This window comes from Charadrius vociferus, unplaced genomic scaffold, assembly GCF_000708025.1.
Source record: "Charadrius vociferus isolate BGI_N301 unplaced genomic scaffold, ASM70802v2 scaffold512, whole genome shotgun sequence".
Classification (NCBI taxonomy): domain Eukaryota; kingdom Metazoa; phylum Chordata; class Aves; order Charadriiformes; family Charadriidae; genus Charadrius; species Charadrius vociferus.
Genome location: NW_009647050.1, coordinates 841816 through 853597, shown reverse-complemented (window position 1 = coordinate 853597; position 11782 = coordinate 841816). Strand labels below are relative to the sequence as shown.

General features: G+C 49.3%; 1 protein-coding gene across 1 annotated transcript in view; it reads right to left on the bottom strand.

Moving 5' to 3' along the window:
* Positions 1-11782, bottom strand: part of NCKIPSD (NCK interacting protein with SH3 domain) — a 36195-nt gene that overhangs the window by 13062 nt on the left and 11351 nt on the right. Inside the window, exons 4-6 of the mRNA XM_009895743.1 lie at positions 11481-11568; positions 8645-9276; positions 1130-1300 (exon numbers count right to left, since the gene is read on the bottom strand). Of these exons, the coding sequence (XP_009894045.1) occupies positions 1130-1300; positions 8645-9276; positions 11481-11568 (891 nt within the window). The remainder of the gene's footprint in view (positions 1-1129; positions 1301-8644; positions 9277-11480; positions 11569-11782) is intronic.

Sequence of the window (11782 nt, the reverse complement as noted above, 5' to 3'; positions counted from 1 at the left end):
AGTGGCACAACAAAGCAGGGAGGTGCCTGCTGCAGGGACCTCGAAGGAGGCACGCTGCTTTCAGATCTCGGTAGCCCCAGCCCAACCATCTCACAAAGAAACAGAAGGCAGAGTACAAAGACGGCTCAAGAACCGCCACCCCGCAGATTCTGCATCAAAGTGAATTCCTGAGAAACGTCTCTTCCATACAGCATATCTTGGGCTGAAAACATCTAAAAAAACCCCGTGACCTGAGGAGCATCTTCATGACTGCATCATGCAGTTACACAGAGCAGCTCCAGAACTGTTCCCATTCTGAGAACTATTGTACATGTCCTCCCACCCTGAAATTATGAAGAAACGGTCGCACAAAAACCCCCTCTGCTTTGCCTTGCAGGCCCACAGCGAGGCGGCACAGGCTGTGTGTTGAGTGACAAAGACACTGGTATTTATTACACAAAAAAAATACCTGTTCTGCGTATGTCAGAACTGGAGAGGAATACAAAATTGGTGCGGCAGCTCCCATATCGTCACGCTCCCCATACACAGATGGGCTTGTACGTGGTAGTGACAGCACTGGGACAGTATTTCCCACTGCTGCTCACTACGGGGATGCACCTCTCCCGCATGCACAGATGTGGTGGGATACTTTATACTTTCTCACAAAAATAGCTTTAAAGCTCACACTCAGGTAACCAAAGAATTTTCTTCGCATTTAATGGGCCTTACCCTGCAGGTCCTTCCCAGCCACAGAGGATGTTTTAAATGGAAGACGTTTTTAAAACAACAGGACTAGGAGTGCAACAAACCTCACAGCAGACTTCTAGGTTTTCTGTAGGAGGTTGGATTTTTTTTGGAGATGGGAGTTTATATTCTCCTGTGACAGGTAAATACCACAGCTACCATGAGGAATGGCTCTGTAACTTTTTTCGGAACAGCGTTGTAAGGTGGAGTGCAAGGCAGCTCAAGACCACTGCAGACCCCACACGTGAGGGCAGGGCTTCCCATCGACGGTGAAGGACGCACAAGAAACCTATCCCTTCTGAAACAGCAGATCCAGTGGCAACCCAGGAGCGAAGGAGGTCAGAAAAAAGGAACTTCACTGGGGCTGTCCTCTCTGCTCTGCCTGTAAAGAGAGAAATTTACTCACCAGGATGCGAAGCAGCTCCTCCAGGTAGCAGCAGATGACGTTCTCATCCTCATAGAGCGCCCAGCTGCGCTGCTGAGCATCGTCCTTGTGCCTGGCCAGATCTGCGAAGATCACTTCCAGCCGCTGCTCGTCGTGGCAGATCTGTCCCGAGGGCAGCCCCGCACTCAGATTCTGCAGGATAGCAAAACCACCGGTAAGTGGGGTCCTGACAGCTAGCCGCTGTTTGGGTGCCTGTTTCCTCTAATCTTTGTCTCAGGACTGGCAGTTGACCTCATTCAGTCAAGAGCTGGCAGCAAAAAACCAGCAAGTTTAAGACATGTGTTATTTCAGCTCTCATACTTTTGGGGCCTCTACCCACGTCCTTTCCTTGCACAGCTAATGCAGCGAATGGATCAAAATAGGTGCCAGAATGAGTGCACGGTCAGAAAATCTTTAAATCCAAGCTGCCACCATCCTGCTGGAACATTAGTTGTCTTCTGAGGGTGTTAAAGAACCCAAGAAACCTCACTCAAACAAAGCTACACCCCTTTTTTCTTACTGCTTTTCATAACCTAAGGCTGATCCAGACAAGCCAACGTTCCCAAAGCCACGGGAATTCGTACCTGAGTCCTTCCTAGATCACTTAATTGTAACCTTTTAGCATCCAGCAGCCAAACGACACCACATCTTTCACAAAAGCAGTCCAGTGTGTGCCAAGAGAATGAGGCAACCCAACCTCGCTGAACCTGAAGGTACTCCATCACACCCCCGAAACAAATAAAACACTGGTTTCCTTCTAGGTGTGGGCATCAGGCAGGCGTTCAGAAGGCCTTCAGAGGACAACGCTGTAGTCTCTGAAAATGATCCTGAGAATGGAGAAAGCCAAACCAGCCTGGCACGGGCCAGGAGTGCTGCCAGGCAGCAGCTGAGCACAGCTCCTAGCTCACCTTCAGTAAAACAGATGTGTCCTGGACACCAAACCACCATGCTGCACAACTGCCTCCAGGCAGAAGTTCCCTTCACTGCCCCCTGCCTCCAGCCTGAAAGGGACCAATCTTCCTGTAATCTTTGACTCGGGAGCGAGCGGTCGCATGGTACTCTACACACCAACTGCTCAATACTAGGTCTGCCATCTTCTGCAGCAAGGATGGGAAACAATTCATCTTGGGCTGCTTTGGTTCTGCTTCCTTCCAAACAGCAGAGCTCAACCACCATTCACAGCAGCTCTGAAGCTTGTAGCTATGCCGCAGACTAACTCAACAAATCTTACTGCACATACTCCTTTCTCAAATTGCTGTCAACTGCAGCCCCACCGCTTCTACCTCATACATTATCCTTGCCATGAAGGCTTCACTCTTGGGTTGTTTTTCCTACGCTTTTCCTCTCCTTTGAGAAAGAGAGGGGAGTAATCGGGCAGCAGTTAACCTGCCCCAACAGCTGCTGTGGTCTGTGATTTCGGATAAGCCTCCAGGACCCACGTATATCCTATGAACTACCTGGTTTCCTGAAAGCAGAGTAAGAAGGTGGGACCAGCACATGGAACCAGGCTGATTACAGGTGATGAGCCCAGGCACCATTAAGAGAGGTAAGGACTAATTTGCAGGAGAACTTAAATTATATACACAAGGGTTTGGCAGCAGTGACAACAAGCAGCAGGAGATCAGCGAGGTGGAAGAGAACTGAGCTGGGAAATTCAAACAACAGGGAAAACCCGCTCACTGAGACCAAACCCTTAACAATTTTTGCATGAAGCTGTCCTGCGGCGTGCAGCGTCAAGTCACAATCGTTGAGTGCAAAAAGCCCTTTGCCGCTACCAGCCAGAACACAGCACCCTTCCTGCGCACCTCCCACCCTCCAGCCCTTCCTGGGAAACCACCCCAGGTTTAACAGTAACATCTCACCTGCTTGATTAGAGACAGAATTTTTAGTAATTTGCTTCAGGGTATTTGGGGCGTGAACTAATTAGGACTTCAATTCAGTGCTTCAATTTTCTAATAAAAAAGTATTCTTGTTGTCACTGCTCATGACATAATTTTTGTCAGGCAGGTAATGAAGGAAGGAGCATGCTGCTCTAAAACAAGCCTCTGTAGGCTCTTTAATTTTTGGGAAGCTGTGGACGGCCTAGCAGAAAAACAGGTAACCAGCTGTTAGAAAGGATGGCGGCTTTCAGGAGCTGAGCACAGACACGAGAGAATCTCCCTCTGAATGGTGATTTATCACAGAAGCAAGTATGTTCGTTAGGAGACTCACTTGGCCTTGCCATCTCGTCCTCTCTTTAGGAAGACCTACACCACTGCAGTGTCACCTGCCTGTCCCCGTGCATCCCAGCTGCTTGGGAGAGCGTTCTCCATTTATGTCCCTCACTCCTCCTCACCAGAGGAGTGCAGCGCTGGTCCTACCTCAGTCCACTGCTGGGACGTCTTTTTGGATGAACATTTTAATGAGTACTCGTTTTAACGATCGCTCTATTCAGCCTCTTATCACTAATCTGCTTCCTCCAATCCTTCATCTGCAGCCCTTATGACTCCACTGAGCATCAAGCTCCTAATGGACTTGGATGAGATCAATCCATTAACAAGCTCTTCAATCCGATGGGAGTAACTACGCCACGCACTGTCTCAATGCACTCTCAGCACCATTCTCAGCCCTCCCACCACCGGGGTCAGGTCTCTGCTTATTAAACATCTTGGCAGCTACTACAACCTGCAGCCTCGTCATATGGTTGTTTCCAGGAATCTGCCGCAGAGCCCGTAAGCAGGAGGAGGTTTCGGTATTTCTAACAATGCCACTTTGCATTATCTTGCTGCTTCTACATACCTTCTACCTTTTTTCCTTCCCTCCCCCCGAGCCCAGCCCAATAAACTGCTGTAGGGATTTTGTTCTTCCTGAGCAGCCCAAAATCATTTTGGGAACCTCACTGCACCCGCACTGCTCAGAGGTGGCCATGCCTACCATGCAAGCCCAGCTGCCACCCTGCCAAGCTCTTCCTCACGTTTCTTCCTCACCCTCTCCCATGCCTCCTGCCCCACGACCCCACCACCCAGCGTGGTGGATCACCAGTGCCGCAGGTACACACACCAGCAGTTTCCCTCCAGATGAGCCCAGATCCGCCTCAAGTAAACACTATAGGAGGGGTTTTAGACACATTTCAGGGGGACTGCTCTGGGAATTCTCCCCTCCTCTGGGCAGCAAACCGTTCCCACTACAGCACCATCTATGGAAACCAGGCGGCTAACGCTGCTCTCGACACACGCAGGCTCCTCGGCAGCCGCTAAACCAGATGGAACATGGTGTAAGAGAGATGCCTGACTTCAGCTGGGCCCAGCTTCCCAGGCCAGGCCTTTCACACGCACTTTTTCGGCAGCAGCAGGTCTGGGCACGCCGGGGACACTGCGCCGTCGCAGGGAGGCAGTGCCTGCCGTGCACTGACCTGCGAGGCGGCACGGCAAGAGAGGAGCACTTGGGCTTTCAACCACCACGTTAGCTATGCTTTAGGAAGGTCTCTGCAGCCGTCGCTTTTCAGCTCTCCCAGCCATCCACAGCCCAACGCACATTTGCTCCACGGCGCTCTCTGGATGAGCGTGGCCCATCTACGGCTGAACCGAGACGGCTGCGTGTGCAGACTCTGGCACAGACCTTCAGAAAGGCTCCTCTAGCAATCAGCGAGCAAAAGACTTGCCTAAGCACTAATGCATTCTTCCCACCCTCCAGATTCACTTTTGTTACAGTATTTCCCTAAGGAGGAGCCCTGCGTAGGCACGCCAACAGCCCGGCCAAAGGACTCGGCCTTGAAGGCACTCACCCTGCCGACCTTCCCGTTGTTTCAGGTGAGCAGAGGGACAAAGCTCCTGCCGGGGAAAAGCTCAGCCCCAGAGCAGCAGTTGTGTCTTGTGAAAAGCAAGTTTCCTTTAAGCAAAGCCGAATCAATGAATGAAAGGGAACTGCAGGTGAGAGACAGCCCACATGGACTCGGGGGAAGGAGAGGGAGCTTGGCCACATTAGCCATGACGCTTGTCAGGGCTCACTGGGGACAACAGGTAGCCACCAGGCGGTGGTGATGGGCAGCTGGGAGCAGGTCACAGCCCAGCACTACAAGGGAAACCCCCTCCAGAAATACATCACCTCCCACACCGACTTCCTAACTCGTTCCTCCATCTCCGACACATCCAAGAACCGTTCGATCCCACCCAGCCGCCTGCCTGATCTATAAGACCAAACTGAATTACACACCTTTGTCAGCAGTTTTCAAGCTTAAATTTAAGGCAACCAGAGATGGGTCTGAGTCACAAACGCAACACAGCGATGCTAATTTAATAAAAAGCAGATAAGTGATTTCGAAGCGCTCCCTCTCAAGATGTAGCTAGCTTGTGTATTAGGCAATTTTGATTGCCTCACACTCAGTTTAATAAATCCTCAAATCGATCTCCATAGACAAGATGTCTATGGTACTACCCCCTCCTCTCAAATGGGAGATAATTCAGCAGCGCTGAAGGCCACCACATATCACCAATACACACTAATCCAAGTGATTCCCTAGATGCTTCAAAATCAGGCAGCATCTATATTATCCTTAGTTACGCCCAAATTTCAAACTAGTTCCCACGAAAGCCAGCTCCAGTTTAGACAGTCACTGCAGTGATGCCTTTGAAAAGATGTTTAATTTCCCTTTGCGCATCTTGCCCAGTCACCACGCCACTCACCAGGAACCGGCTCAAGAACAAGAAGAGGGGCCGTTTCCAAGGCCAGGCCAAATCCTGACACGGTGAAGCCAACTCAGCACATTTGCTCCTGCAGATCAGGATTGTTCCCCGAGGAGCATGGTGCCTCTGAAGCACCTTTCCTAAGGTGCAAGCACCTCAGCACCCTCCTTTGCTGTTCCCCCAGCGTAGCCTTATGTTACCTCTCTAAAAGCAGGAGCACGATGCTGTCCCAGCAGAAGGGTCTTCTGTTCTCTTGAAAACACGTGCCTGGGCAGACTCCCCGCTGGAGGACCAGCAAGGCAAACAAGAGGGAAGTGCCACCGCAATTCAACGTTCAGAAGGCACTAGGGATAGGAGCGAGATAATGGATTCCAGAATTGATTTAGTAAACCAGCGATCTGACTTCAAATTAAGACTGGAATAGGGATAGAAAGGATATAACTAATTAAAGAACGTGCTACAAAAGGTTGAAGCAGGTAGGATATCTTCTATGATCAGACCAAAGCTTTAAATCAAAGCTGATCTCTCACTCTGTTTTAGGGGGTAGAAGAAAAACCTTGAAAAATATGCAAAAGATGAATTGACCATGTATTCGCATGAATTGAGGTGTAGAGGGATTTCAGAAATTACAAATTAAAGAAAAAAAAAAAAAAGCCCTTCACCTAGAACTGACAACTCAGCAACAATTATATGCAGAAACCCCCGAGATCATTGAACGATTTGGTATAACGAACAACACAAAGCCAACGATAATAATTTGTACCGTTAAACTACGCTAGTGAAGCTACAGCAGTACAGCCACCCCCAACGACACGTGACTGCCCTTTCCACTGTTAGAGCTGGTTTTCCGCACCAGGTGAACAACCTCATCTGGGACCAGGCCCCTACGTGTTCTGCCTGGGACGTGGAGGAAAAACGCACACCACAACCACAACGTTTACACTGGAGCACCGCGCAAGCCCACCCAGGCTCTCCTTCTGAAAGCAGTACCACTCAAGATCGGTATGATGAGGTATTATTACAAGATGGGACAGGACCTTCTGCTGTGTCTCTATACAGTACTAGGCATTATTAAGTCCCGTGGATGTCCTACGTGACATATCAGTTACGAGTAGATCCATATTCGTCCCTGCACCAACATCAGAATTTCTTCCCATCTTTATCAGGCTGATCTGCAGCAACGGCCATGAAATTGAGGTTTTCAAATCCCCTCTGCAGAAACCTGGCACTAAATGACTTCTGTGGAATTAACCTTACTGTATCTTGAGAACAAGTATTAAAGATTAAATAATATTCAAACCTTGTCGAAGGTGCAAATAACAGAAAACTGAACTTCTTAGCGTGCAAGTCAGAACATTTGCTTGAAACAGCTAAATTTTTTTTTTGCTGAATCTAGATCGCACATTGACACGGTATTGTTATTGAAGTAGGAAGCAATTAACCGTTGGGTTATGGCCACAAACCGAGACATGATGATTGCTTACAGGACCCTCTATTCAGTGCAGACAGTTAGCCAGATTACGATTTGATCTAAAATTTGAATGCCATTAGTTTTCCATATTCAAATGCCTCTGAGCAGTTCATTATAATATTGCCATTAGCAATGGAACTCCAATCTTAGATGTTCATATGAAGCGTACTCCTCAAGGTTGTATTTAGCAAGTACGAGCTGAAATTTATTATCCCTCCAACTAAAGCAGAGGGCTACCCAGGTGCACTTCGCCATTTCAATGACTGCTGCGAGAAATATCTTTTTATTTCCCACCTTGCGTGTCTGCAGCAAAGGAAGAAGGAATATACAATCATTTTGGCATAAGGTTTATTTAGAACAAGCTCAAGATAGTGCTCTTCCTCCAGTGGCTGAAAACCTGCTCATCCATGGTCTTTTAAAAAAAAGGAGTGCTGAGGCATGTGTTATGGAACAGAGGTTCGCATCTACAGAAAACTAGTTTTCATTGCTTTGATAAAAGACCAGGCCAGACATATAGAAGTTTCGGGTGCTCCACTGGCAAAGGAGACAAGAATCTGCACAGATTCAAAGTATGCATAGGCATGCTGAACCTACACAGAGGACGTGCAGCACCAGAGAAGAAAACAACTTTATACAATGCATTATTTCATAAAAGGTTTCTATACAGAAGCACTTATGGCAAAGGCTCCATTTTCCTCAGATTGTATTTGTCATGTTTATAACAGAAAACACCTCTTTAAACAGTCACTATTCATTTCTTTCTCTGATTTTATGCTGCCACAATGGTTCTCTGTGAGTTTTCACAATCAGTGGTCAACAACTCATGTCAGACCTTTCTCAGCATGCCTCGGGTCCTGCTGCATCCATTCTCACTGCTGCTTTGTCACCAGCGCTGTCCCTGGGACCGGGAAGGCTGTAATCTCCCACCTGATGTGCTCATGTGGTTCAATTCACTGCCATCCATCTCATCATCCTCTCCCCAAACTGCAATCTGGTCTGAGACACCCACCCCTCCTCCACAGCCTACCAGTGCCCACTGCATGCCAGCACCAAGGACCCTCTCAGCTGGTTTCACCTCTCACCCCCAGCTCCAAACTCAAGGTCATGTCATACATCTGCAGCTCATATCGGGAATAAAATCACTTGTTTCCCACTTCCTTGCTACCAGTACTTGGACCTGGTTTACACCGTTGGTTCCCTTGGTTAGACATTTTTTATCCCATTTAGCACCTCTTCCCTTTCCTTAGGGATCTCACTGCACTCCTCATCCCAAACGTTAGGAGAGCTCATTAAGCTCATGACACCTTCTGCCCAATGCTAGGAGGTGGTTTGCAGCAGCCCCTGGCCCAGCCCTGCACGTGTTACCTTACTCTCCACCACGGAGATGAGAATCTGCTCCATGATGCTGCTGGTTACTGGGACAGAAGTCTGGATATGGCCGATGACCACGCCGATGGCCACACGGGATAGCTCGTAGCTGAGGTGGGTGTTCCTGCGCACCAGCTCGATCAGTTCGGCACCTATCGTCTTGGGCACAGATGCCACCAGACCACCGGGTTCTGCTGGCACCGGCTCCACCACAGCTGCCTTCTTATCCTCCAGGCAAAGGGAGTTGAAGGCATCCAGGCTTGCAGGGGGTGCTGGGGCAGCTGTTTTCTTCACCTGAGAAGTCTTCTCCCCATCCACTGTGTGGGACCTCTGGGTCCCCCCTTCAGCCGGTGGTGCCGGGGCAGCCCTCTTGGTCTGGGGAGATTTGCTGGCCCCATCCTTTGGGGAAGTTCCATAGCGGGAGTGGGCCACAGAGCCGGTGTCCAAATTGCGCGTTATCGTGGTGTGGACACTCCGGCTTGGAACGGGCGGTGGGGTGTTGGCAGGACTGGAGGTGGCCGTTGGGAGAGCGGTCTCTGACGCTGAAGAAGCGGTGTACAAAGTATCCAGGGATGTCGTGCTTATAGAGGAGGCACTAGAAGCTGACCCAGGGATAATTTCAACAGCGTCTGAAAGGGAACAATTAAAAATGCCTTAGCAACAGCATCAAAGGAAAAAAGAAAAAAAAAAAAAAAAAGAAACAAATTGCTACAGCGCAGTCCATTAAAAGGCTCATTGTGCATGCGACCAGAGCAGTTTAACTCCTCTTCCTGCCTCACTTATCTCAAAGCAAAATTGTACCAGTTCTCTCTGGAGCATTCTCGCACAATCACCTCTTTAGAAAGGGGAAAACTACTCTATTGAGATGAATACCCTTCAAAGGGCTTAGTGTTTTACGCAGGGGAAGGGAGGGAGGGAGGGACAGGACTAGGGGACAGAAAAGTCTTCCCCCTGGCTTAGGGAGGGCCTTTTTCTGTGTTCAGGATGTAAGCTCTCACTTTTGCACGACGGTGCCTGAGAACCGCAAGACACCAAAGGCTTCACACGCCAGCCCCTGCCTCCCTCTTGCACGAACCTCACTGACTGCACACCACCGTTACCACGACAGTGAAGGAAACATTTGGCTGACAACACCTCTAGTCTCTCCCTTTCAGCACACTCCAACGTCTGATCAGGAGCCCTGAGAGCATATACCATTTTCACAAGTCTCCATGTTGTCTGCTCTACTGTATTTCTCCCACCACGTCTAGTTTTGACTAGCTCTAGCAGTGGTAGCTGTCCCACCTTCCAATGAAAAAATCCACTACAAGCAAAGTGATGTAAAGATTTTTCTTTCCTTTAACCTGTTCTAATATATTTTTTCGGTAAACCTTATCTGTTCATTTCTAGGGGGCAGGAATGCATCCAAGTCCTTCCCCTGCCTATGAAAACAGCTATGTGTGCAAACACCAGGCTACCATCATCTGGAGCTTCACGAGAACAGCTGATGTTAGCGCTGGAAGAGAAGGAGCGCACCTCCTGGGGAGCCCAGCTCTCGGGGAAGGCAGTTTCCCCCCACCAAAGGAAGGGCCATTGGGACAGACGTGTGAAAAGCCTTTGCTGCACCTCGACAGGCAACTCCAACCCTTCCTGCCCCATCGGTCTTGGAAGCCCTCCACTACTCCATCCACCACTCCACCCCAAGGCAAGCACAAACTAGGCAGAAAAACAGGGCCCTTCATTCCCACAGGTGTTCAGCATCCCTCTCTTTCACTCCTCCTCCTTACAAAGCAGCATTCACAAAGCATAGCTCCTCCTACCAGGCTTCACTAAATCAAAATAAAGAGTTGAAGGAAACTGACCTTTGTAAATTCCCACTACCTCAGTGAAAAATGGCTCAATACTATTAAAATAAGCTGGTGCCAGCCTCAACTTTCAATTAACTACCTGCAAGTAACAGCTCTGCCCTGCTCCTCACAAGAGGACACGAATGGGCTTGAAACGGGCTGCGTCACTAACCACATCACCACCACAGCACGGAGAGAGCACTTGGGCAAGCTGACAGCATCTCAGCAGAATGACCATTGCCTCTGACAGTCCAACTGTGCTGAAGATGGAGAAGCTCCTGCCTTGGCCCCATGGTCCTGCTCTGGCCCGAAGTGCTCACAACCAGCAGCCCCCTTGCCTGCAGGCAGCAGATACACAGCTGTGCCCCTGGTATTATTTCCGCTCCTTACGGGTACCAGCCACCAATTTTATGGAAATCTCATCCAAGCACTGCACAAAAAAAGCACCTGACAGACTGTAAGCCAAAAGCAGACTTGGCCTTGTCCTAAAAGCGCTACCAGTGAGCTGCCCCTGGTGAACTACCGCACTCCGCACTGCCAGCAAAAACTCCCTCTGCCTTGCTGGAAAATGGCCATGGTGTCTGTGGGAGAAAAACACCCACGAGGAGGATCTTAAATCACCAAGGTTGTGTGCTGGCCAGATTAGCCACGTGAGCAGGCAGAGAGTTTGCTCCTCGGAGAGCACCACATTTTCCAGGGCTACCAGCACCGGAGGGTGAGGAGGATGCCATACTTGGCATCCATCTGCAGGTGCCAGGCTGCCCAGACCCTTCTGGATCAGAGAGGACATGAAGGACCACTGGCCACCAGCTCATGACCGTTAGCATTAAATCCTACAGAAATTTAGGAGAGAGATTTATACACACACATATATATAAAACCTATAGGAATTTAGGATATATATATGGATGCCCTTCTAAGCACAAAGCAAAAGTGCCTGGGCACCGTGACTTATATTGCCCAGTGTCTGTTTTGTGCCCGAGACCTGGAAAGCAGTTTGTCCTTACTTTTAACGGGAGCGGCAATCTGCGCATTCTTGCGTTTCTCTGGAGGTGGGGGGGTGATAGGAGCAGCACGCCGGGGCTGTGGTGGGATCTATAAGGAAAGATTTCAGAGCAGTCAAAGGAGGTTGACAATAAAGACATTCTATGTTATGAAACCTTTCTCGCGTGCGCGTGTAGATTTGTCCTTACATCTCTCATCATGCAGGTAAGTTTCCTCAGGAGGACAGATATTAATAGGCAGCTTCCTAGAAGAACAAAGCAGGACTCAAGCCTGCTTCATCCCCTCCATGTGACAGGCAAAGCAG